Source organism: Pieris napi, chromosome 12 (genome assembly GCF_905475465.1).
Source record: "Pieris napi chromosome 12, ilPieNapi1.2, whole genome shotgun sequence".
In the NCBI taxonomy this organism is placed as follows: Eukaryota; Metazoa; Arthropoda; class Insecta; order Lepidoptera; family Pieridae; genus Pieris; species Pieris napi.
The window spans coordinates 9,240,212-9,268,158 of NC_062245.1; the positions used below are offsets into that span (position 1 = coordinate 9,240,212).

Consider the following 27,947-nt stretch of genomic DNA (forward strand, 5'->3'; position numbering starts at 1 on the left):
TACAAAATACTTTTATAAAATTACTAATATCAAAAGAATTGGTTGCATTGATTACATTCATACAACGTAATGCTTACAGTAGGTAAAAGATTGTGTTAATGCTACATTAAATATATACCCTATCTTTAACTAAAATCATAATTACAATTAAAAATATATTTCCTAGTATCCGACGTGTGTGATTCAAAACGTATAGCGCTTTTCATGAAAGAAGTCCCGCGGTGATTTTTGGAACTAAATTTGACAGGTCGGCAATGTTGTCATTCGTCGATGTTATCAAATTCGTTTGTTGTGGTATATTTTTGTGAATTTTGAACTAGCTTAGTGCATTTTAAATATTGATTACAATGCCAAAAGTTGTAAAAAGTTCGGCTCGAGAAATTATATTAAAGGTGAAAGAGTTCTGTGAAGCGGAACATAAGAATCAAGGTGTTTTAATACCACTAAACAATGTTCGGAAGAGAATTGCCGCCATAACAGGTACTTTTTAGAGTTGCCATTTAATATTTTTTTGCTGTATTGATGGGACTTTTATGATATAAATTAGTTTTTGCGACAAAATTGAACAAATACATAACGTGATGAAACTAGGTAACTGAAATTAAAACATATATTACATATTACATAACCATTATAAACTTAAAGTTATTATTATTTTTATATTGTTCATAATTTAATTGCAGGTGTGTCAGAGAAAACTGTAACAAGAATTACAAACGAAGGTATAACAGCGGTGTGTACTTCGAAAAAAATTGTAACCCAACAATTATGCAATTATAATCTCTGAATCCTCTGAATAAAAAATTGTATTGCTTTTCTTTACCCTATTTTCTCATCTTTTCCCTGTAAGTAGGTAGAACACCGCTTATATGTATTAGTAAATAAAAATATACTTTTTACATAACAGAAATATTGTTTCATCGAAGTATGCAGAAAATAATATTACTTGATAAATTACATCTGCTAAATGTAAATAAAATAGGTAAATTTTTTACTCATAAATTACGTCTTGCGATTGCAGCGCCACGTCTGGGGGACTTCTTTCATGAAAAGGACTATAGATTATATTATCATCGTCGTCCATTACTCATTTGCAAATAAAAAATGAGATACCAATTTTACCCTTATGCAAGTGAACTCATCTTTCTATTGTTGTCCTAGCCCACATTAGAACAAATTAAAAATATTGCTTGGTAATTGTTGAACGCATTTAACAATAGCATCTGACATTGGGACTTTGTGTTATTAGAATAAAAAGTTAACAAATCGTGAAAAACATACTAAATCGACCACAACCATTTATTAAAAACAATGCAATTGATAAAACGTGTTTTATATAATATATATCCCTAAGAATTTATTATCTACCAAATATTCCATTCAATAAAATACAACTATGAAAATATATACATATATATTTCAATCATCCATAGTTTTAATTTAGTGCATTAATCTGTTTATGCACTTCAAAGATAAGACTATCACAAACGACAAATCACGATTGTGAGATTTAATCCCACTATTACAAATACTTGATTACAACCACAATTTTCAAATACGAAGATATAGATTTCAAGAAAACTACCGTCCTATTTGACAAAAAATTTTGGACCTAGATTATTTATTTAAAAATTAACTACAGTGCAGGAGATTAAAATTGTCTCATAATCGAGTATTTAACTATTATCACTATCAGTTACAGTGGAACTGGTCATTCTGATTACTGGATTTTGAGTGGAATCACTGGAGTCGCATTCCACCATCAAAATATCATCAGGACTGTCGTTTCTATCAGAATTGCTCTCAGTGTACGTTCCAGTAGGAGATTTATCTTCGATAACCGCTTTGAGATAAGATTCTCTATCCATTATGGATGCATCACGGGCCAAGGCCAGGACGTCTAAAGACATCATACTTTTAGATTTATCACTGGTAAGAGGGCCAGGATTATCATAAATTGCTTCGCGGCTTCTGGACTTCATTCTTGATAGATTTATTTTTGGTGCATTTGTGCTTGTCGATGGAGCGCTAGCGTTTTTAGGTAAAGTTAACTTTGATTTCTTTTGTTGGTTATTCTCTTTCATCATGAGGAGTTGGTCCAGTTTGTTAATAGTTTCATTTAACTCTTGAGCCCATGCGTCGTCTGTTTCTATGTCTCTGTCTATAGGTTTTGCTGCTAGTTCCCTGACACGCATTCTGAGTTCCTGTAAACTGGTATCTTCGTCTTTATCCATTTCAAGTAAGGTTTCGTCGTTTACTGGGTCTTTTTCTGCTCCGACTCCCGGTTCTCTTGGTCCTACCGGTATAAAATCTTTGCCAGGAGGATAATCACCTCTGCGCTTGTGAATTTCTTCAGATATTTCCTCTAAAGCTTTGAGAGATTTCGAGTAGCGGTATTTGGCGTCCGCAATCATACGTTGAAGCTTCTCAATTTTTTCATTTTGCATCTGCAGTTGTTCGTCACACAGTTTCTTTTCATCGAAGTAAATTCTCGATTTTACAATGTTACGTTTAAGATTATCTTCTAGTTGTGTCACCTTAAAATATATTTAATTTATTAATCCATAGTTAATACTAACCGATATTGTCTAAATGATCAAGTATGCATCATATAAAGTTACCTTTCTTTCTGCGGCTATGTAGGCAGCAGCTTTTTTCTGATGTTCGCGACCACTTTCCGCTTTCCTCTTTTCGGCATCCATGACCTGAAAATTATACGAACTTCTAAGTAATTTTTTCTAATTTATTTAACTTGAATTGATCTATAAATTTGAATACCTTGATGATGGCATGGTTGAGCACTTCCTGCCAGTTGCTATCAAACTGCCACTCGTCTTGTTTGCTTACAAAGCGCTGTTCCGCTAAAGTGACTGTTTCCTTCGCGGCAGCGTGCAATTCTAAAAAATAGAAAATCCAAAATATTAAGAATTATTCTGTAGGGACCTACCCAAAAATATTTTTACAACGTCTAACATGGGAATTTTGTTTGAAGGTTTATTTCAAGTTCAGAGTCCAGATAATATAAATATCACTGATCCGTCATCGCATTGATATTGTACAGACCATTATAGGATGTAGGAATTAAAGAAATATATATTATGAATACAAAATATGCATACATAAATTCCAAATCAAATTCATAAAGTATATTCACACTATCTATATTCTGTTTTAAATACATGTGTTATCACAACGAGTGTTTGTCCGGGCGATATCTGTGTAGCAACAAAATTGTAACATTACAAAAGTCAACCGTCATAATAGATTGGCAACGCCCATTGCGCTAGCCTAGTCGTAATCGTGCTGATCCTGAAGTCCTACGTTCGAGGTCTGTAAATAAAACGGGCGTAACATAGGACACAGGCGTCTTATAAATAAAAATGATCAATTGAGACACAATAATGTCCACCCTACATCACATCGGAAGGCTATGGACACATTAAACTATAATAAAAAAAAAGTGTGTGTACAAAGTAGACATGTCAGAAGTGAAACTTCAGTGGCAAACTAATCTTGAAGTGTTCATATTTATACAAATCTAATATCTCATAAATAATAAATAATGTGACGGTAAATTTTTTTCCAAACCCGATAAAGAAGTTTCACTTCAATAATTAGCCCTTTATACATCCGCATTTTATTGACATACATTATACATAAAAAAATATGTAGAATTTTACTACTCTTAAGATGCGGCCCCTGTCAGGGAGAAAGCCTCCTTCACACATGAAATTAGTATCACGAAAATTACGAACAAAAAGAAATCTAAATCAATTGTAAGGGCAATTGTTCTATCATAGCACTTTCACATTGGTATATTAACCTTATAAATTCCTAGCCTATTAGTATGCAAACAAAGAACTATAGAAACGGGTACTACACCTTTTTATTAAACAAGCCTTTCTTGTTTTCCATGTAAGGATAGGTGTACTTAGTAGTTAATTAAGGTTCGTGGCCAGAAATTTATAAGCAGAAAAAGTGAAGTGTTGACTTCACTTATTCTACCCAATGAAGTAAAGACATTTATCTGTCCATTTCAGTATTATCTTTCGGCAAGTGGTGTTTGCCTTCTGAATTAACGAAGTCGAATGAATCGTTGCTTGGCAGAGATCGCATTTACCACAACTGCTGGAAACAAAGTTCCCCCTTCCTATACGAAACAATAAATATTGTTTCTCTATGTATCGAACACACTTTGCGAGTAGTTATAATACATTTTAATGTATTGCTTTCTTCTTTGTTAATTTATTGTTGACGGGTGTATATAAAACTGAGATGCAACATAAACACGCAATTCTATATAGTTTCTACTATCTCTATATCCATTTTAATAATATACTGATTACGTAACCACGGTGAGAAGTACCGTGTAAATTGATGTTAATTTATAACGCAGACGCTCATATAGATCATGTATCAGTGATGTTATCATTGTAAGTATACAATACTGCTCTCACGTACAGTATTTATCAATCTCTAACAAGTAGATTTTCATATCTATTAAACTATGTAACCAGACAATTTCGTCTATTATTTTGTTTTGATGTCAGTCTTCATATAGGAAGATATAGAAACATTCTTTACATATTTTATTTTTATAGCACTACTGTGCAAGAAATATTTCACGTATTTTGATTTATTTGAGTGCATCATATTGTTCAACTGACAACATAAATAACTATATATTATCTAAATGACCTACGTCTCACATTATAGATATACCTTAGTTCTGTCCTTGTAACATTGTGAAGTACCTCTATGTACTAATTATATTTAAGTAAAATGATAACAAAATTTTTATGCGAGATAATTAATTACGGATTTTTTTGTGTATTCTAACTTAACGAAAACCTACCTATACGAAGCAGCGTGTAAGTACAAAGCATATATAGATTGAAAAGCTTGATAATATATTATTCTAAAGTACTCGACCATACCTTTGTGACATGCATGAGAGCGTAACAGCTGTGCACTAACGCCTGTCCTTATGTCAATTATATCCGTTAAACCGCTACATACACTATATATTGTTTATTTTACTTTATGAATATTATTCCTGATCGTATAAGAAGACGTGTACAGACCAAAGTATTAAACGCTTACCTACGTGAAACGGGGTGAAAAATTACACGCAACAATTATAACAAATATTTGAAGATTTTGTGATATTTTGTGACTTTGTTAATAAGTTGGTTTAAAATATGTAAGATTTAATTCAATGAATGAATTATAGTGTTATTATCTAGTAAAACGTTCGAATCTCAACGCAGACGCCGAGCGTTTGAACCAAATTACTTTATACTATATATGAAGTAAACATTTGCTTGTACGGAAAAACTTGAAATGTATTAGATCTGGCATGTCTTCTAGAAATCACATAGATCCAGTAGGCTGGCTACCTACTTGCTACAAAGAAAAGCAACGCAGAAAACTATCTTATCTGGGTGCTGCAAGACTTTAATTTAACTGGTTAGATTAATTTTGTCATCATACAAATAAACACGAAGATAGTACATATCTTATTGTAACGGTAGAGCGCGTAGCAGAATGATACACACGAATGAATTATGAAAAAGTGTAAATAGCACTATCTAATCTAAGTGCAAATTGTTTGTTTCCTGTGGGGGCCGCGCACTTGACTGATGAAGGACAGCTGGTCAAGGTTACATTCAGGTTGCAAAGGCTCATCTATGTTAACCAAATTCAAACATTTCGTCTTCTATCCTGAACACCCTTTAAAATAAAAAAGTGCGTGCGTACAAAGTACACATGTCAGAAGTGAAACTTCTTTGTAAATTAATTATTACTAAGCTAAAAGCCCCAATAGATGATCATGTACCAGTATATAATAGCTCCATGTATTTGTATACCTATATTTGTGAATATATATATACAAATTGAAAATAAACGAAATTCTATTTTTTAAATTAAAATTTCGTAAAGAGAATTTATGAAATATGTATTTTACGTTCGCCCTTTATCACTCTCTCTCAATCGCTCTACATAGCTCTCTCACTTTTCTTCGACAGACGCTAATATTATTATTATTGCATTTCATCTTCTACTTCAAAAATGAAATGAAGCGTTTCGTTTGATTGTTTAATAATCTCTCCAATCAAGCGACCTGATTCGTCCTTCTGTTAGACCAATCACAAACAAACGAATCGCGCCTTCGTTTCTGACTTTTTATTTTCACCCCATATAAATCTTTGTAACATGTCAATGACGCTACTTACCACTAGCTCGTTGAAATTGCACAGCACCCCGTTGACATTCAGCGCGAGCGTTAGCAGCGGCTGCAACAGCGTCGTAGTAGGGCCGAGATTTGTCCACACAGGTTCCTAGACGTTTTGTTAAAGCTTGTAGACGGCGCGATGTCTCATTTAAAAGCAGGTGAAATGTTTTCACTGATTCCTGAAAATAGGGAGATCATTACGATATATTTTTATATCATAAACAGTTCGAATTCCTTATCAAAATCACATTTATTACATTTGATAGCGCTTACTAGTAAATTTTAACAACTTCAGGTTCTTCAAAATAAATAAATTAAAATCTTCTTTTTAATACTACTCTTACTTCCACTAACAATCTATACTTTGACACAAAATTTATGAACATTAAGTAACTGTATAAATACACAACGTACATTATAGTTTAAAAAAAATTTACCAACTACACACAAATGCAATAACAGCGTACGACGACGGTGGCATTTTTTACTTTTTTAATATAAAAAATATTTTATGTATTATTTCTTTTCTCATGTAAGCGACATGTATGTTTTTAATATGAATATACTTCTTGTGAGCATAAAAAATCAACGTATCTCTGTATGTCTACAGGCATAGTTGTAGCTTTGCAGCTTTGTATTTTACGATATTCTAGTACACAACTCAATATTGTATGTATAGCTAGTACCAGCGCTATGTTCATATTGTATGCTCCCCGTGCTTTCAATCGACGCGGAATTCATGTCAATCATAACGGGTGCAATTGACCCTAACAAACGTGTGTACTGTGCGCAAACACAGTTTCATCATTCAATTCAATCAATTGGCATCTATTAGTCAATAGATTAGGCAAGATAGGAGCTTTGTATTACATTATGACTACAACCCAAGGAAGGAAAAATATAGGAAAGTAATAAATGTGTACAATAATGTAAATAAAAAATAAAAAAATTAATACAGCGTCACGGTACCTACATAGAGACGGACTGAAATTTTTCTGGCTAATGTCAGAGATAGAGTCGTGGTTGAAAACGTTTCACGTTACACTATAATAGATAATTTATTAGTCTATAATAAACTAAGTAACTAGGGACAGAAGCTACATAAATCACGACAATTTCAAAGTTAGGTTAGATATATGATGAAGAAGTACTTATTGAAGAGAGTTTCATAGCCTTGCCGCGGAGAACTGAATAATTGATTTTTAAAAAGCTTACATTATTACTTCGAAAAGTTATATGGTGTAGGTACATCATCAGTATGAATTACGGAATTGCACCTTCTAAAAGAATATATTAGTCACTATAAAAATCTAAATAATCCGAATAAAATTTCAAGATTTCTTTCGAATTCTCTAAGATTATTAGAAATGACCTTTTACACACTCTTTAAAAATGTAATGTCTCTTCTCCTAAAAAAACGATTAAAGGACTGGTTCATGAACACACCTTACGCAGTGTTGGAGATGCTTCTGAGACCTAATATGTACTTAGTTACACATTTCACTCACACGCTCACTCCACTCACTCACTCACACGCCACCCACACACTTACTCATTCACTAACATGCACTCACACACTCACTCATGCACAGGCGTGTTGAAAACAGTTGAAAAAAAACAAAAATAATTTTAAAATATGTAATTAAATTATATATCTTTATGGAATTTTCTATTAAGTTTCTTATGGAGGAGCTGGGAACCCTGACACAGGTATTTCTTTACTTAAAAGGGCTCCAAATCTTACACATTATAATTTGTTGTCAAATGAAAAAACACTTTTTTATTTTATAGTGTATGTATCATGGAAGGTTACACATATATAGGTTATACCATCACGCTACGACCGAATTAATGAGGTTAAAAACGCGGGGAACCGGTAATTGCATATCTAAGGAACGATGCAACTCAACAACAAAGTTCAATTAGACTTATTCTCGACAAATATGTAAGTAGGAATATAAAAGATCTCTTATATTAGAAATCATTTTTATGTTACGCAAAATCTGGCATAGATACGAGCATGTATTAATTAATAAACAGGATCCATTGGTCCACAGCTTGAGTTAGGACACACCGACGACCTCTTATCTAACTAATCCATTATAAATTGTTCCTTCATCCATCTTTTTCATTCACGCTTTCATTTAGGGTTGTTCGTTTCAGTCTTTCATTCATACACACACACAATCACACAGTCATCATCATATACATATTATTTTTCACTACCATCGTTTTAAAACCAATTGTGTTAGTTATTTTGTTAAAACATTGTTAATTAAAGAAGGAGCGAAGCTTCGCTGTCACATGTCTTACTTCCCTAGTAAAGGCCTCAATCAGAGTTCCCTCTTTGTATAATAGATAAATAAATAAAGATTTATTTATCTATCTATTATACCTCAGGGTCGCATGCCGATGTGTGACCATCATACAATACAATAAATACACAACTCATTCCTCTACACATCTCAAATGCATTCATTACAGGTACATAACAGGGATAGCAAACTGGAATAACGTGAAACAGGATTCCTTTCATCTCGTTATGCAACAGTTCACTCAGCGTACGAGTTAATGTAGGTAAACGCTCTTTGCTAACAAATTGATTTGACCTACATTGATAGTCTAAAAAGACAAACATACAATAGTATGGCAACTGGCTTGTGCTGGCCGTTCAAGGGAAAACATCATTGGAGACCTTACTAATATTAATTAAATCCAATTGTTATTCGTGTCCTTTATAGCATTTATTTATAAGTATTAAATGTTATAGTATAAAATAACATTATTTTTTAATAGATGTGCTACAATAAAAATCATACTGTATCTAGGGTTGACTTTATTGTAAATTTTATCGAATTAAACGTGTAGTTTTTCTCGTATAACAACAGATTATTTAAACATATGAGATTAAAATTAAACACAGACAAGCTTCCGAAATCCATAGCATATCCCTTGATCAGAACTATGGGTTCTTATTAATAAGGCAATTAAGAACAATATTGTACAAGTGAAGTAGGGCGACCCACATCTGATATTAATTAAAAGCGAGCTAATCGTATAGCTATAGTTAATTATATCTAGATCAAATTGACAAGACACGCGAGCATTTTCACACATTACTTTTTAATGTTATTACAATGATAACATCAACAACTACTATGATCAAGTATTTATATGAATTATTATGTTTGAAATGAATTGAATTTCTCTTCAGTTTATGTTACGTTCATAATAATTACTTAAAAATAAACTCAACTCTCAAGGACGTTCTGAAAGCGTAAATTATCAGTTTCGAATAGATTTTTTTAAAATTAGAAGCTGGATTATAAATTTATAAAATACGTTATTTAATTAAAATCAGAAAAACCAAAAAAGCAACATCGATTTATTTTAATTGTACCCAATACGAAATCCGGTTTGTTACATAAGTTTACATCAAAATATATCTTTGATAAAACTCGTCACTATGACGTCAAAGAAATAAGTCGTTAAGATGATATACTTTGCTACCGGATGTTCCAACTACCTTGAGGACTTTCATTGCTAGTACTTCCGTATTAAACGTATTGTGTGGAATTTAACTACGTATAACTTTGTATTGACTCAACGAACATGAAGTCTCGACGGTGACCTTTTATCTTCTATATTTAAACCACAAAAGAAACAAACACAAAAATATTGTGCGTAAAATCCCGTTTCAAGTTAGTACTAGCATGAACCAAACAATATTAAAAATATATACAAACGTAACATATACCATGTGTTACCTACTTAGTCGACAAGCTGCCTTGTTTTTCCGTTGAAACATTATACAGTATATTAATTTTTAATCCAATTTCTCATAAACCTTTTATAAGCGAACCCCCGCATTACACTTCACGTTACATAACATGATGCAGCATTTTCATACAACAAAATTCGACGGCGACTCATTTAGAAAAGGCTATACGTAAGCTATTTCATAACACACTGCTATGCGGACAGACAGTATGGCTACTAAGCAACTGTACATGAGATCATATACGTTTACGATTGTATAGCAATTATACATTGATAAATTTAAAAAAAAAATAGATTATTTTGTACCCAATTGATTGATTACTGTTAATCCTATCATGTCCTATCAACAGTTTTGTCTTTATCGTTTTAGTGACATGTGGCAGATATAGAAAGCTGATAAGCTCACATACAATTTTCACTGTAACCTAAATACGCCAAGCATTTCTGCATATGGAAATCAGTTTTTAGTTCGACAGTTAAAATCTAGGGTATTATACGAAACTTTGCAAAGAATCCAAAAAGTAGGCTAGTATTTATACTTGAATACCTGATATATCCAAAGCCAAGGGCTCCGAAGTTAAATCTACACTCACAAAATAACATATTTACAATAGGATATGGAAAATATTTATATTACTTCTTTTTTAATCTCCGATGCAGAGGGGTTCAACGCGATCAGCAAAGTTCTTAGCTAAATTTATGAAGATCTGTGTCGACATTACATTACCTCTTTGTTATCTGTGGCAGAAACCACACACGCATATGAATAACATTTATAATTTTAACATTTGGAACACTCATGTATGGTATTACCACTAAGCTATTCTTACATATATTTTAAAGATAACTTTAGTATAACCAAAAGAAATCCTAATGAAACACGAGTTGTTTATGTTTAAATATTCAACCTACGCGGTAACAATGCTTCATGATCATTCAATTGTTCAAGAAACTCGTGACGTCCACGTAAGTCGGAGCAAGAAACTCCTTATCTAAGATCAGAAGCCTTATGGAATTGCATATCGATTACGTTGAAACGTAACACGTCTACTGCAATCGTACCGTCAAGGAAGGCGATCGTCTTACCTCTAGGGTACCTTTAGGTTGTCTTCGCCCGGAAAACTCAACCATGACGAATAATATATTAAGATATCTCCAATAATAAAAAGGAGTAGTAGACTTGATTTATTATCAAATACAGAGACAATTTTACTGAAACTAAACTATAGAACAGCGTTGGCCTACAGCTCTCCTCCTTGAGTTCGTGCGGCTGTGTACCAATAGACTTTATTTCTATGTGAGCATTTAACATTCGCTCGAACGGTGAAGGAAAACATCGTGAGGAACCGGCTCGCCTTAGACTCAAAGTCGACGGCTTATGTCAGACACAGGAGGCTGATCAGTTACTTGCCTATTAGATTAACAAATTATCTTGAAACAGATGCAGATATCTGAGTCCCAGGGTATAGCGCCACTGGTTTTTTAACTATAGAACACTTTATGGATGGAGCTCGATGTGACGTAGTAGTCTTTGAGAAATTGAAAACTCTCGCACTCTCGTCTCTCTCTTCACTCTCTCCCCTAAACAGTAGCTAGTCTTATAAAATGCAAAGTACATTTGGTGAGCACTAACTAATGAGTATAATCTCCAATTAAAGCTAATCAGTTCTGTTTAAACAATAACTTCCTTCATAAACTAAAAGGTAAACGGTCTCCTTGGATGCCGATCTCATTATGGTTTATCAGGTATGGTTCACAAAAGTACCAACTATGCTAAGCGGTACACAATGTGAATCAATCGGTTGAATTTCCTCTACTGCTGACATAAAGGAAGAAAACTAAGGAAATCAATCACCTTTAACAACGCACGATAATTATTTCCTTCGACGATTTAAAATTAGATGTTTAATTCGATTTATGATTATTTTTAGCGTTAGTGATGTCGATCTGTAACAGTGGCGTAACAATAGGGTGGCAGGGCTGGAAAAATGCCACGGTCCCCCGACCCAAGAGGGCCCCTGCCCAAGAGATATTATGTTATATGGATGAATGTGAAGTCTCCAATACGCCTAAGAGAGGAGATTTTACTGATACCCATCAAAAGAATCTGCCACGGGCCCGAGTGGGCCCACTGATCTGTAGGAAATTATAGACAAAAAGAATTTAATTGCACCTAATGTGCAAACATATCAAGAATATCTCGTGAACTATCTGAATTGAAAAATTATATTTGTATTGGATGGTCTTAATTCCTTGGCTATACGAACAGCTTTATAGGAATACAGCTAGTATAGTCGGTAATTAGGTTAACGATTTAAAGTTAAAGCAGAAACATAGCTAATCACACAATCATGATTATAATATTAAGTTTGAGAACTTGATAAAAAAATTGTTATCTTTTTAAATTTAATTATAATTTCGATTAAAAAGACCTTTCCATATTAAGAAAAATATGAATTAATAAATGTATGAGGTATGTAGGTTAGGTTAATTAGGCGCCATTACTCTTACGATGTGAAAATAACACTTACGTCAAGCTCCAACTCCAATTTGTTTATCTCATCTGTAGCCGCATTTAATTTTTCCAATTCCACCTGAAAATTTTTGAAAAATTTAAGACAATCACATGGTACGCGTACACGATATTCCCAAACGTATGGCAACAGCAAAGAACAAGTAGAGACGGGAAACATACGAGACATTGTAATGGCTCTACAATCTTATCAACTATTATCTCGGGAGATAAACATACTTTTATCTATATGATGTATGTACATTTAACTATTTGTACCTTATAGATTGTTTCCTGTCCCTACAAAAGCTAACTTCAACAAATTTATACTTACATAAATGAACTCTTGTCTAGATTTTGACGCAATTAAAAGAAAAGTACTTCTTAGATTTATTTTATTTTCGATTACATTACATATTACAATTACATACCATAAATTTAACAATACAAAAATAGCATCGCCAAATTCAGTTTCTTGCAATCAAACACTTATTCTAACAAATAGAAAATTATGCGAGCTCAGTACTAATCATTAATTTTGAATGTGAAAGACAATATTACTTTATAAAGAAAATAATTATTAATGGAATGGATCAATGTATTATTAAAAAGAAATTAGTTAACATTATATTTTAACACGCCACTTTTGGAGTGAATTTATTATAATATTCCTAGGCCGTGCTACAAATGAATAAGAATTAATATAAAAATAACAAAATGAGATTACACTCGAGTAAAAAAATTAATTTCTAATGCACTAAAGTCAGTTTATAAAATAAATGAAAGAAAAAAATAAATTCCTCAATAATACCTCGATATTAGAGATTCAGTGAAATCAATTATATTGATTTGAATCTTAATAATTCATGTTATTACAATAAAATATTTTGCCAGCAGAACATATTTAACACAGCGGTCTCTACTAAAAATAAATGACTAAATTATAATAATCATTCTTTAATCTAAAAATACAAAATCACACAAAAAAATATGATTGATATTGACATAATTTAAATTGTAACTGACCAATGAATTATGGAAAACCAAAATATTGCACATACTGATATTTTTTTCTAACTACAATAAAAATCCAGATACAATATATACATAAGTGGTATATATCGACTATATTGACCCCAAGAGGTAGATAGCAATGTTTAAATATAAAGTATTAAAAACATTTACTTTATAATTTTCCTGATACATAGTTTAATCAACTCACTTTCTTAAAGCTTATTTTTCTTGGTGCATTAACTTATTTTACTAATGTACCTAAAATGTGATGGTTTTCTTTATATATGGATGTTTAATGCAATATTATACAGAGTAAGAATAATGGCACATTACTAATTTGAGAAAATAAGTTAGTTCAGCGAATATACTTTAAATATAAAATGCTGTTAATAATTACATTGAAGTAACTAAAACTATAGTTATTATAGAAATTGACAACTAACATTTAAGAAACAAATCTTTTGTGGACAGGAAACAGTCCTATAAGGTACAAAACTTAAATATTCTCCAAAACTTTCCTCATATACCTACAGCATTTTAATTAAAATGTACAAAATATATCAATGCATGTCACTATCACATATGTATTTGCCAGATACAAAGCGACGTTTTACAAGTGAGAGGCGGTAACCACTTCCGATGAGCTCAAATTCAATTCCAGATAAAGTTGCGCCCTCACAATTAAATTGAGCAGAGATTGTAGCCTTGTTAGATGGACCTTTGTCTAATTCAAACCTAGCCTTCAGAGAACCTACACCACGATCCTCAGAATGTTGGGAAAGCTCAGTGAATCGCCAGAAAGCTTGTTCCATTTCACCATTCCAAATTGTCTTTGGCATGGCTATTACATTGCGGACTGATCCAGTCATTGGCACACAAACTGATACATTTAGCAAAGGAGAAGGTGGACTCATAGCATGCAAGTTGTACTTGTAATCCATTTTAAGATCAGTATGATCTTGCTCACATTTCCAATAGGACACCATTTGTAATGGACATGAAGCTGCTCCAGTTTTTGGGCGAATCTGATATTTCAAAATATCAACATTGAAGTATTGAGCTGTTGGATTTTTTTCAGATTGTCGTTTCAGTAAAGATGTCAATGATGGCATGTTAAATTCCAGTACAGTGCTATCCCTGGTCGACATCATGGTGTTAATACTTATTAGTTGTTTATTTGGCAGTACATTGTCCAATCTGTGAATATTTTTAAGTCTGAAACAAAGCTTTGCTGGATTTGGATTATTAGCCAGCACTCCAACTATGCCAGTAGGAAAAGACAACATCATGTCCCCAGACATCTTCACTTGGCACTTCGATTCTTCTGTTCCTTTAAAATATGAATGGATGATTTCATGAAATGCAACAGCTAGTGGAATAGTATCTGCCATTCCTATAGTTAATGGGGAAGGACCCCTGGACCCTGATGAACCCGCAGTACGAAAATCTCCCTCTGAGCGCCTTGAAGGGGGGCGGGGAAGTGAAATGGTAGATAATGTAGGTGTTGAAGTTCTGAAATTAGATTGAGTCACATCACCAACTTCTGTGAACAAATCACTAACATCATTTGTAGATGTAACTGGAGTTGGGCTTTCTAAGAAATGGGACTGATTTCCTTGAAGAGGTGCATATGGATTGGACAGATTAGCATGTGGTGATGTCGGGTTACTAACAGCGGGACTTGGAAACAAGTTCAAATCAACCAAGTCTGTACTAGCTTTACTAGCGTTTGCATTGGAGCCACGTCTAGTAGTACCTATTTTGTAAAGAGAAATGTTTTCAACAGTAGCTCTCAATTCATCAACACTTGCAGACATAGGTGGATTTCCATTGCTAATTGGTTTAATTTCAACATGAATTTTCTGCTCCCTTTCTTCGTCTGAATCCGAGTCTGTTGAAGAATACACACTACCTTTATCATCTTTAGGTCTAATACAGTAACCTTCTTCATCAACTTCTGGTGAATTTATAGCATCCTCCTTTATGTTAGTTTCTTCTTCTTTCTCTTCTAAATCAGATTTCTCACCAGCATTAGAGTTTTCTGATATTTCATCTTTTTTCTTTTTTGATTTTTTTAATTTTGTCTTAGTTCTACGGAACCATTTTGACTCTCGCAATGTGGACCTGTTCATATTTTCATCCTTTTCTGTTGTCACTGGTGTAGCTGGAGTCCCACTAGGACTAGAAGGTGCTGAGCAGGGTGCTGCACCCTCTGGGTTAACACTTGGCTCATCCTTGCTTTGAAAATTTGGAGTAAACAAATTTAACAGAGATGTAGTCCTTCTTGAGGTTTTTGTAGCAAATGATGGTTCCTTTTTAGGAGCCTTTGTGACTTGAGGTTTATGTGAACCATTAGATACAGAGGAGATTTGGTCTGTTTCTGAAATTGAGTTATTTGCTGAACTTGGTTTAGGTAATGTAGGAGGTAGTTCAACAAGATTACCTTTTTCGATGGCAGAGTACTTTTCCATTAAAAACTGCTCTAATAATTTTTCAACAGTTAATTCTAAGCACTGATGTTTAAAATCCCTATGTACTTGACCCATGAGGTCATGATTGTTTTGTATGAGGTCAGCATATGAATTAAAGAACTGTTTCATTTGTTTTAAATGAGCTTCTTCCACATCTTGAAAGTGCTTACAAGTTTGAGTCATCTTCTTTTCAAAATCTTGTTTTACAAAGCTATATTTCTCAGCCAACTGTCTATAATCTTCATGAAGCTTTTTCAATTTTACCTCTGCTTTCTCTATATCTTTAGCAGAAGCATTATCTTTGCGAAGTTTCTCAAGTTCTCCAGATTTTGCAGTATATACATCTTTAGCTTTCTGTAGAGCTTGTTTGGTGTTTTGAATCAGTAAAACAACTTCAAGAGTACTTGATTCAGAGTCTTTAACAGCTTTATGTTTCTTGTGTAGTTCATCAGCATAACGGGCAACATCTTTAACCAATTCACTGACTTTTTGAAACATGTGCTGGTGTAAGTTTGATAACTTCTCAGCAGAACACTTGAGAACGCCCCAGAACGGAGCGAAAGTGCCTTGAGCACAGTTGCTATTAGCCTGTTTTGCAAGTTTTGCTAAAAGTTTCGAATTTGATTCTTCTATGTTAGATCTCTCTCTGAAATACTCTGAGAGTTCTTTACTAGCTATGAGTCCGTATTTCATGTTTTGATATAGAATATCATATCCATTGTGTTCGTTGGCAAAATAATCTACAAAGTTGACACTCATCTTTGCTGTTGCACTGGCAGCGTTATAATTTTTACTCAATACATGATATTATCACTGACTGACCTGTATTCTAGGATCGAGCTCAGTATCACCGTTGTCTTCAGCTGGAATAGTAAATGACGATTCTTCCATTGTAACGCCTAGAACTAGGAAGCCACCCAATCTAAATTACATCACCGACACAATAGAGTTAAGCGTCACCTTCACTACACTTTTGCTACAATCTAAATAGAAATAACATACAGCGTCTATAAATTGAATTTTGTTTCTGACTCTGTTTAATCAATGTAAAATCACATTTTATATATTACAATATATTTAAAATAATAATATATTTTTCGTAAATTGAGATGACGTCCACCTCTTTTCTTGTCTTATACTTGACAGCGCCATTTGACAGTAAAAAAGAGTGCTTTGGTCGTGGAGTATTGACAAATTAGAACTATAGACAAATCCTATTAACATTTTCACAGACTGACAAATTATACTCAAAGATTTACCTCCTTATTCATGAAAATTAAATCGATTTTTATAGATGTTATTTTTAAATAAAATGCTCTTACGCTGAGGCAAACGAGTAATTTAGTTCTGAGTTTTTGAAGTGATTCTTAATTCTTATGGGTGGATACGTAACGCGTTATGGCGCCAGTATGTTTAGCTTAATTATAAAAAGAATGTGATTATAAAAAAATATGATGAATGAAGCAGATGATTATCCTCGGAACATTACAGAATTAAATAGTTCAACTTAAATTAGTTTAAGTTATCACTTCTGCCGGGCGTCCCGAGATGCACGAATGATTTTTATTAGAGCCCACCATAATAAGTTTTATGGGTACAGAAAGTTGTACGAAATAAATTTTGTTCGAAATCCTATTGAACAGTAAATTGCATATTAGCATTAAGCTAAAAATTATAATATTATAGTAAGTGGTTGACAGATGCCAATCAAGAGAAGACAAAATACAAAATCAAGACAAGATTACTTCTGCAAATTAATATGATTATAAATCAATTATTAAAAGCTTTCTTTTACTTTCTTGTTTTCTTGGAAGAGGCATATAAGTAAAAGATTCTTTGTGTGTACAGAACTTTATAGTTTTCAATGTGCCTTTTCCGATTACAGAGCATTATGCGACTCAGTGCCGCACAATGCCGCATAATGCTGAAGCTTAATTGGAACGTGAATTAGTTTTCAAATGCATCAGCAGAGTGCGCTAAGTCAGTGTTGAAAAAAAAATGTTCTGAATACAGTTAGCAACCCCATTAATGTATAAATAATGTGGTTAACAATAATAATTGGTTGAAAACTTTTTACGCTTATTTTAATAATCAAATTATTTCATTAACATTTTTTTTACTGAAATAAGAGAAAACCTTTAAAGAATATAAGGTTTTAACAAGCTAAATTAACAAGTATATAGTTTCATATAAGAAGTTTACATCATTTACGTTTTAAGCAATTTTTTTTAAATAATTTCTAAAAAAATTATATACTTTTCCAAAACCATTGCAATGTTTACAAGAGTATAATCCTGTAAAATAAATTTGTTTACTGATCCGAATTTTAAAATAAAATTGTAATCATATTTTAAATGTGGAATATAAAAAAAGTAACTATTTATACCTTCATCCATACTTATATTTATTTTTTTAGCAGTTTGAAATAACTTTAATTATTTTCAAAATTTACGACGAAACAAATTTTTCAACAATAAATAATATTTACTAACCAAAATTTCGATAAATGCCAACTTAAAGAAAAACACTGGTCAATTTTCTGTCACTGTGTTGGTATTTATTACGAGAAGCACGCGAGAGCATTCGTTTTGGGAGTGCTCAATTGTGCGAAGCGTTGCTGTAGTTGGAACATTCAACGTAGAGCATTATGCCGCAAAATGCGCTCTAGTGCTGTAATTGGAAAACGCACAATGTAAATCTCTTTCGTAAGTCTTTTGATTATCTACATCTGTGGCGCAGATGTGCTTAAAATCTTAGGCTGACAAATATGTCAATTGTCAGATTTCAAAGTAACAGTGACAGTATAAATGCTATAATGAATAATCGTATAGAGTTTGAGAGGAATTCTTATCCGTAGTTTCAATACTTTCTAAAATCCAAGATATTAGAATTCTTTGATCGTTCTATGTGTAACAATAGTTACTTGTAGGATTGTTTCTTTTACTAGTTCTAATACACTTCAATTTAATTGTATGTCTGCAGTTTACAAACAGTACGACGCAGTCCATCTGTATGCAACTGTTACGCATCGCCTCGACTATGTCTTTCCAAGGATCACCTTATTCGGGCCCTGGGGATGAATACGACTTTGAAGACGATGGGTACGACGATATCGATGAGTATAGAGACCCAGCTGATGCATTACTGCCTTCTCTGGTAGACGACAGCGACGAAGGTATTTCTTGTCACTTGTTTGTATCTGGTCTATTTAAGTATCATAATCATCCTATTTTATCGCTTCTTACATTGTCGTGTCTGGTGTGTTGAATATAAATTTTGTAGTAGTCAATAAAGAATTTAATTCTTACAGATACAGAGGAAGCAAGTGAAGCAGAGCTGCCTAACAATGATGAACCTCAAGAACTCAAAGAACAGTAAGTGTAAAAGAAAAGTAACGATACTTTTTAAGCAGTCTTTTTGTAAGATAAAGAAAAGATCATATTAAAACATGGCATTGCTGAAAACAAAGTATTAAGGCATCATATATATATATATATATACCTCATATTAAGTACCTTTTTGGGACTTACCCCATATTGGATTATTATTTGATAAGCATTAAATATATATATATATTTTAATTTAGGATGTACCAAGATAAGTTGATGAGTCTTAAAAAGCAATTACAACAATTAGAAGAAAATATTTATCCAGAGTTCACAAGACGAGTGAAGCGCCTGGAACATCAACTACACGAGCGGTTACGCCTCAATAAAATCTATAAGTAAGTTATAAACATTTTGCAATTATTCACCTTTATAACACAAAGAAGTTATTTAATTAAAGACTTAAGATTTAGATAATACAATAGTAAATAAATATTTGTATCTTTACACCGAATTCGGTCAATTTTAAAATGTGCTCACAACTCTTCTTAATGGCTCTTCATACTCAGGTATCTGTCAGGTATCTTCTCTATATTTTTGTAATTTATAGTTCTTGAATTCCCAGGGGCTGATTCAGTATATTTCTAAATCAGTTCCATTGTGGTCTTAATTATTATTTTGTGTTCATGTTCAGAGTATCAGATTGATAGATAGTTTGTATATATTTATCTATAAACTCAAACTCAAAATATCTTTATTCATTTAGGTAAACAATTTGTAGTAACCGGGTTGAGAATGGCTATTTGCAATTAGTAAAATTCTGCATAGTTATGCATTGCACTGTTAGACTTAAGAACCTTTTCAAATGTTCTACGGATACTAGTCTCAATTTTCTTTTCTTCGTTTTGACCAAAATTTTACCATTTGCAGAGAACACATGTATGAAGTTGTTGAAAGGGAATACATTGCAGAGAAGAAAGCTGCGGCTAAAGAATTTGAAGATAAGAAAATTGAGCTAAAGGAAAACCTGCTTAAAGACTTGGAAGTGAAACGAAATGCAATTGAGACTGAGAGAAATAACATGGAACTGAATGGTGACTCTATAGAGGTATATTAATGCTATAGAATATTAACTGTTTTATATTGGTTTGTAACAGTTTTTTTACTATATTATCTCTAATATTGGTTAAAAATATTCTTATATATATGTATTCTCTTATAAATTTGTTTTTTCTTATAAAATTTGGTACATCAAACATTTAAGAATAGCATCAGAACTTTAATTGCATATAACCAATGTATGTATTACTTGTATATGCCAAAAAGTATTGGCGTTCCACTAATAAGAAATTACTTTATTAATTTGTATTGCATTTTAACTTTATTTAGCATGTGATACTAACTTACAAAATTTGAATTTAAACATTACAATAGATAAATATAATAACTAACATACATTGTTACTTTAATTTTAGGTGAAGCCCCCAATGAAGCGAATATTGAGAAGGCGCGCTAATGAACCTGCGCCCGCGCCTGAAAAGCGACGTAAACCGCTCGCCACTACACTTACATTCCAACTTGATGACAGAGACATAGACGCTGACCTTAGGGCCATTTCTAGGAGTTCACCACCCAGACACCACACACATAATTCGACACAACCCAGGAAACATCTCAACTCAAATTGTAAGTAGCTTTTTTATTAACAATTATAAATATTACATAAAATAATATATTAGGGAGCGTATAACGTAACGAATTTTGGTGGGAGGGGGTCCTTTTGTAAAACGTTACGATACGGGGCGGGGATTGAATTACGCGTTATTGTTAATATTATTTTCGACTTTTCAGTAGTTTACACCACATAATGGTAACCTTTAGGTATAAAGAGTCACTAGGTGGTCACGAAACGTTTTACTATACTTGTGTACAGAAAAGAGAAAGAAAAGTTCTTATCTTCAAATTCAACAGAAAAACGTTACGGCGCGTTACATGGGAGGGGGGGTCCAATAATCTCCAAAAAAATCGTAACGTAATACTTGAACGCTCCCTTACATGTTCTTTCAGTTTTCATTTTTTTCTGCTTTTTTGTTATTGCCTTGCAAATATTGTTTTTTCTGGTGGTGATCAAGGTCTTGGTTCACAGTTATACAAAACACATTCAGTGGCTTTTTGGCCTATTATTTCTGTATATGTGTGATACCGTTTAACCGTGCTATGAGCGTGGGACTCCTATCACTGAGGTGATAGGTTCGATCACCGGCTGTGCACCAAAAGACTTTCTGTCTTTGTGCGCATTTAACACTCACTCGTACGGTGAGGGAAATATGGCGAGAAAGCCGGCATGGCCTTAGACCCTAAAAGTCGGCGGCGTGTGTCAGGCACAGATGACTGATCATCTACTTTACCTATTAGAAAAAGAGGACATGAAATAGATACAGAGACCCGAGTTTCAGACCTACAGGTCTGGTTGCGTCTCTGGTTTCTGTTTAACCATCAGTCTAGTATAACTCACACTATCGTTGTATATCAAATAAAATTTTTACTTTTTCAGGTGAGTCTCCAGTCCGAGAATCGCCCCCAGAACGCGAAACGGCAGATACTCGAGTTGAAGATGGGAAGCTATTGTACGAGCGCCGGTGGTTCCATCGTGGACAGAGTGTTTACGTTGAGGGAAGAGACATGCCGCGATTCCCAGCGCATATACACGCCATTACCGATGAAGCGGTCAGTAAGATAATTGACTAAAACCACTCAATCGTCTGGGCCTCGGATCTAGTTCGTGATCATTTGTTTTTTTTTTAATAAGTGGGTGATTAGCATAGGCATGCCGGTGTCCTCATGATCTTGTTCTTAACCGTATGAGCGAATGTTTATAATACATATATATAAAACTAGCTGACCCGGCAAACGTCGTTTTGCCATGTATAATATTATCTCTAGGAAACATTTATTTAGTTCAATAAAAATAACTATATAATATAACACAAAATAGGGGTTGATCGTAGAGGGGTGAAAATTAGGGGTTGTATGTATTTTTGTATGCTGTCATAAAAAAATAAAAACAAAAAATATTTTGGGGTGGACACCCCTTATCACTTAGGGGTATGAAAAATTCATTCCGATTCAAAAGAAAGAAAAATTACGATTCTCAGACCTACTGAATATGCATATAAAATTTGATAAAAATCGGTCAAGCCGTTTTGGAGGAGTATGGTTACTAACAATGTGACACAAGAATTTTATATATAAGACTAGCGGACTAGTTGTCGTCCATGATATTTCAAGCGATTAGGTATTAAACAAAGTATGAATGTACCGACTGCAGTGCCATCTGGTGGGCTGATTTATGAATCTAAAACCATCAAGGGCTCTACCCAAATGCATAAAAAAAATCAAATCGGTTAAAAGCCGTTTAGGAGGAGTTCAGTGACATACACACTTACAGTAGAAGTATATAATATATTATATATGTAAGCAAATTTGATTGAAATCGGTTAAGTAGTTTAGGAGTCACAGACAAACAATGTGACGCGTAATTTATATATATTAAGATAATAGGACGAACTGAAACTAACGGCAGGCTACAACTGGAGAAGAGTCGCAAAAGATAGAGAACAGTGGAAAGGGTTAGAGGAGGCCTTTGCCAAGAGGCAAACCGAACTCCGAGATATACTGGAGTGAAAATATATTAAAGTTCAGATATATAAAATTACAGAGTTTCGGAATTTAAAGGCTATATTATTATTATTATTAAGATAATAGTCGCCATGGCGGTACCAACCTTTTATGTACGGTCTAAAATAATTATTAAGTCCCATATTTCCCGGCGTACATCACACTCCTTAAACTACAATACTCTTTCGTCTCCTTCTGTTAAATTGCGTTTACGCTGTGATGAGAAGGGACAGATAAGTATTTTAATTATGAGGTACAATTCGAATGTGTTAAATTATTTGTTTTTTTTTCAGGTGTGCGTTAAGAAGACGAATTCGGAACGTGTACGAATCTTCGTATCACAACTCGCCAGAGGCAAAGTGACGTTAAAAAGACGCGCTTCATAATTTTAAGGATTGTGTATAGTTGTATATATTATAGTAAAGAATCCTTAGCACGAACACTACCTAAAATTGTCAATATAATAGAATAAAACTCTTTGGTGTTACGTGACCATATTTGGAACTCAACTGTAGCCGTCTTTACAAATACTAAAGGTATAAAAATGTTTTGCATTAGAATATTGAGCCGAGCTCTCTGCGGGCGTTTTTGGAACTATACGGTAGCACTTGTGCACCTAATGTAATGTTGTCGTAATACGAACATTTATATTTTGCATTAAATTTTTTTTTTTTTTTATATGAGGTGAAAATGCGCTTACGCAGGCCCGCATCAAGGATGTCGAGCTTGACGCGGGGACTGTGGGGCTGGGTCTACACTCAAATCCCTCTGCTATTCAGAGGGGTAGCGAGACCCCACCCACTAAAAACATCTCAGCCCTTCACACGCCCTTAATATGGGCCCTCGGAGTTCGCTAGGCATTCTACCTAATTAATTAAAATTATGGGCAGCTCTCCGTAGATGAATTTTTTTTGTAGAAGTAAGTAGAACGTTCGCTCGCATTTATAACAAATATATGCAATAGCTGTAACAACATTATTCTTTGTATGAATTTTAAGTGTTCTCTATGGTCGTATTTGGAATTAGACTGTAGCTCTTTATACTAAAATAGACTATAGAATATCTTTCGTATTGTCAATTGGCTTTATATAGGAATATATGATAAGTTTGTGCTAAGGGTACTACTAGATTTGCGTTTGGCCAATATTTGGTCAATATGTTTTATTTTTGTAAAAGACTCTTTAATTGTAATTTTACGCACTTTTATTTAAATTACAAGTTGTATGGCTCCAATTCTAAAATGAACTTATTGAAAAAATTCTATGACAGATTGTTTTGGAGCATTTCCGTTTTAGAGTACGGGTTTATTAGTCTAATAAGAGAACTGATCAAATTGAAAATTTGTGTCTCAGCATTTTTGGTAAGTATTTTGAATAAAGGACCTGTTTGTAAGTCCCTACTCTAAGCCGAATTCGTTCGTATATTTATTAAAAAAGTGATGGCCTAATGGCTTCAGCGTGCGACTCTCATCCCTGAGGTCGTAGGTTCGATCCCCGGCTGTGCACCCATGGACTTTCTTTGTATGTGCGCATTTAACATTTGCTCGTATGGTGAAGGAAAACATCGTGATGAAACCGACATGCCAATCCAAAACGTCGACGGCGTGTTTCAGATACTGGAAGTAGTTGATCACCTACTTGCCTATTTGATTGAAAAATTATCGTGAAACAGATTCAGAATATTTTTTTTATTTAATAAAAAAACTAAAATAATTATATAGAACTAAACAATTATTGTTTTAAAATCTTTGATTTCCAGTTAGATACTAACCCCCTTATCCATAAACACTGAATCAATTCTAATTGCACAATTCTAATTGCACAATTCTAAATTAGTTCTCTGTCGTCTGTTTCTGCCAAATTGTGTCAGCGCTGTGATGTAAAGGCAGATGAGCTTAATTTAAAAAATTTCATCAGACTGATTTAGTTCTGAATAAGGGAGCGTTCAAGTATTACGTAACGAATTTTGGGGGAGTGGGTCCTTTTGTAAAACTGTTGATATTATTTTCGACTTTCCAGTATTTTACACCACATAATGGTAACTTTTAGGTATAAAGAGTCACTACGTGGTCACGAAGCGTTTTACTATACTTGGGTACAGAAAAACCGTTACGGCGCGTTACATGGGGGGGGGGGGTTTAGGTTAGGTTACTTGAACGCTCCCTAAGGGGGTATAATCGATGAATAGCGGAAACTTGAATATATATGTGTCAAATATTGTATAAGCTTATAGTTCGTTTATGACTTACGTATGGTACGTTTTAACGTAAATTAACGTACCGTAAAATATTTAAGGCAAAGACATTTAGATGAGATCGCGAAAACAGTTGTATGTTTAATAAAGTTGTTTTATATAACTAAAGAAATATATGATCTCACGTGTTGTATTTAAAAATCAACTAAAAGAAGTTATTTTTGACAGTTTTTTGATAGTAAATTGTAAATATTAATAACTATGAGATGAATCTTTTACAATATATCAGAACAAAGATCTTTATTAAATGATATAATAAAAGGGTTTTGTTTTATTCTTAAGCTTATACACTGGGAGAAACGGACGTTCTCTCTCGCTCTCTTCTTCGCTTAGCAATGCGTAAGAGAGAGAGAGCGAAGCGCGACTGCCACGCCATGGCCAGGTCGCAGAAAGATGGTATTCAGAGCGCTTATATGAACTGTGCTTCTATCCTACGTCTGAATTCGTGTCCATGGAGGTCTAAAAATGTACATAAGACATATGGTCCGAGAGCTGGCACCAATTTTTGGGCAGGTATTTGAGGCAAGCTGAAAACTTGTCACATACCTCTCCTATTATATTCCAACACGGAATTGCAGACCTGGCTGGTGAGTAGCGGGGCTAAATCAACCCCTACATTTTTAAAAATATTAATTTTTTTTCCCCAAAAATATATTTGAGGCAATACGCAATTTATATATGTTGCAGTGTAATACTTAATAAATACGAAAAAAAATAAGCCAGACAATTTAATCGGGGCTTTGACATTGCCAGACGCGTGCAAACATTTTTTGCAAAAAATTATAAAAAATGTTTTTGAGGCAGCTTGAAATTTTAATGGAATGTTATTTATAACTATAAAATTAGATTCCCAAAAAGACAGATCATTTCGGTAGGGCTTTCTACCTGCCAGGTGATCAAACAAATAATGGATGAGTACGGGCCTGTACTACTATAGACAAGCTGTAGTGTGAGAGAGAGCGCATATCGACAGCTGTCTTCGTTCTTGCTTGCCGCGTTACTATTGGCCACGTGACTTACAAAGCCGACACTGAAAATGAACCTTTCAGAAAAAAATTAAAAAATTGTGATCCCTCTACTTTACCTCCATGCAAATCTGAATTAAAACAACATCTTTTAAGAACGCAATATATAACAAGCATTTGGAGAAATGCATATTTCCGATTCCCCAGTTCTTTGACACCTAATAGAAACGGATGGACACTTAATGAGGATACGCTAGATTTTCACTGGTTTGACGGAGAGTGTATGCCGCAATTAGTATTCGACGCTGTTGTTCACGAGGAAAATAAAAATAACTATGATGAAAATCATACTACAGGTGAGAATAAATGGTTTATTTTTAATAACTGCTGCATTCAAATTTCTGTGATTAATTAAAAAAAAAATATCTATTTCTTTTCGCAGATGATGAAGAGGTTGAAGAATCTGATACAGATGAATCCGAAGATTCAACTAGTTCTGATGAAGAATCCACAGACGAAGAATGATAATTTATATCTGACGTGAAATGAATTTAATTTATTTCTAATTTTTTTATACTTAAATAATTGTAACACTGAAGAAATATTATATTATTATAAATGTAGTTTTGCGATTTTATATTTTAATCATTGGTTTTTTATACGTAACCCTTGTTAATTTTAAGATGAAAAAGGTTTTAAATTTCCGTATAAATTTTGACTTGGAATAATGTCAGAGAAACAATTTTTAGTTTTGAATGTAGGGGCAACAGTATGAATTCTGTGCAAAAATTTTTGGAACAAAAATTGTTGAAAAATATTTTTTTTTTTACATTCTTTTCAAAAAATAAATATTTTTACGGAAATATCAAATATTTAAACAATTCATTACGTTTAAATTAGCATTAAAATTGGTAAAATAACTATTTTTTTAAGATAAAAAAGAAATCACAAAATTATGTCCCTTCAACGTCCATAAATCAATACAATCACTTTTATGCAAAATGTATTTAGTACAAATTCTGAATTTTTTGTATTTTTTACTCCGAAATTCTAACTAGAAACCTCATGGGTTATTGTAAGTCACGTGGCCTCGCTAGAGCCAATAGTAACGCGGCAAGCAAGAACGAAGACAGCTGTCGATATGCGCTCTCTCTCACACTACAGCTTGTCTATAGTAGTACAGGCCCGTACTCATCCATTATTTGTTTGATCACCTGGCAGGTAGAAAGCCCTACCGAAATGATCTGTCTTTTTGGGAATCTAATTTTATAGTTATAAATAACATTCCATTAAAATTTCAAGCTGCCTCAAAAACATTTTTTATAATTTTTTGCAAAAAATGTTTGCACGCGTCTGGCAATGTCAAAGCCCCGATTAAATTGTCTGGCTTATTTTTTTTCGTATTTATTAAGTATTACACTGCAACATATATAAATTGCGTATTGCCTCAAATATATTTTTGGGGAAAAAAATTTAATATTTTAAAAAATGTAGGGGTTGATTTAGCCCCGCTACTCACCAGCCAGGTCTGCAATTCCGTGTTGGAATATAATAGGAGAGGTATGTGACAAGTTTTCAGCTTGCCTCAAATACCTGCCCAAAAATTGGTGCCAGCTCTCCTACTAATACTGAAGCCTCGATGCCGAGTAGGTAATTTAAATTTTTTGACATACCTAACAAAGAGTAATTTTTTTTTATTGAGAAAAAGCTTGC

General features: G+C 33.3%; 3 protein-coding genes across 4 annotated transcripts; 1 reads left to right on the plus strand and 2 right to left on the minus strand.

Annotated features, from left to right (window-relative positions):
• Window positions 1–1,346: 1,346 nt before the first annotated feature.
• On the minus strand, window positions 1,347–17,177 carry LOC125054322 (SH3 domain-binding protein 5 homolog). Of its 2 annotated transcripts, XM_047656125.1 has the most exons (6): window positions 16,835–17,177; window positions 12,547–12,609; window positions 6,237–6,414; window positions 2,779–2,897; window positions 2,622–2,705; window positions 1,347–2,537 (listed from the first exon to the last, which is right to left on the minus strand). In XM_047656125.1, the coding sequence occupies exons 1-6, from the start codon at window positions 16,901–16,903 to the stop codon at window positions 1,677–1,679; spliced, it is 1,374 nt and encodes a 457-aa protein (XP_047512081.1). In that variant the 5' UTR covers window positions 16,904–17,177; the 3' UTR covers window positions 1,347–1,676. The 2 variants fall into 2 exon arrangements, with proteins under 2 accessions (XP_047512081.1, XP_047512080.1); XM_047656124.1 differs by lacking the exon at window positions 16,835–17,177 and having other exon boundaries at window positions 12,547–12,860.
• LOC125054321 (F-BAR domain only protein 2) lies at window positions 12,908–16,838 on the minus strand. The gene has a single exon (XM_047656123.1). It carries the CDS (start codon window positions 16,769–16,771, stop codon window positions 14,102–14,104), a length of 2,670 nt encoding a protein of 889 aa, XP_047512079.1. The 5' UTR covers window positions 16,772–16,838; the 3' UTR covers window positions 12,908–14,101.
• Window positions 17,178–18,806: 1,629 nt separating the features above from the next.
• On the plus strand, window positions 18,807–23,857 carry LOC125054786 (sin3 histone deacetylase corepressor complex component SDS3). The gene is made up of 7 exons (XM_047656883.1): window positions 18,807–19,187; window positions 19,323–19,386; window positions 19,599–19,736; window positions 20,269–20,446; window positions 20,814–21,024; window positions 21,893–22,065; window positions 23,310–23,857. Exons 1-7 carry the CDS (start codon window positions 19,025–19,027, stop codon window positions 23,400–23,402), a joined length of 1,020 nt encoding a protein of 339 aa, XP_047512839.1. The 5' UTR covers window positions 18,807–19,024; the 3' UTR covers window positions 23,403–23,857.
• Window positions 23,858–27,947: the final 4,090 nt, after the last annotated feature.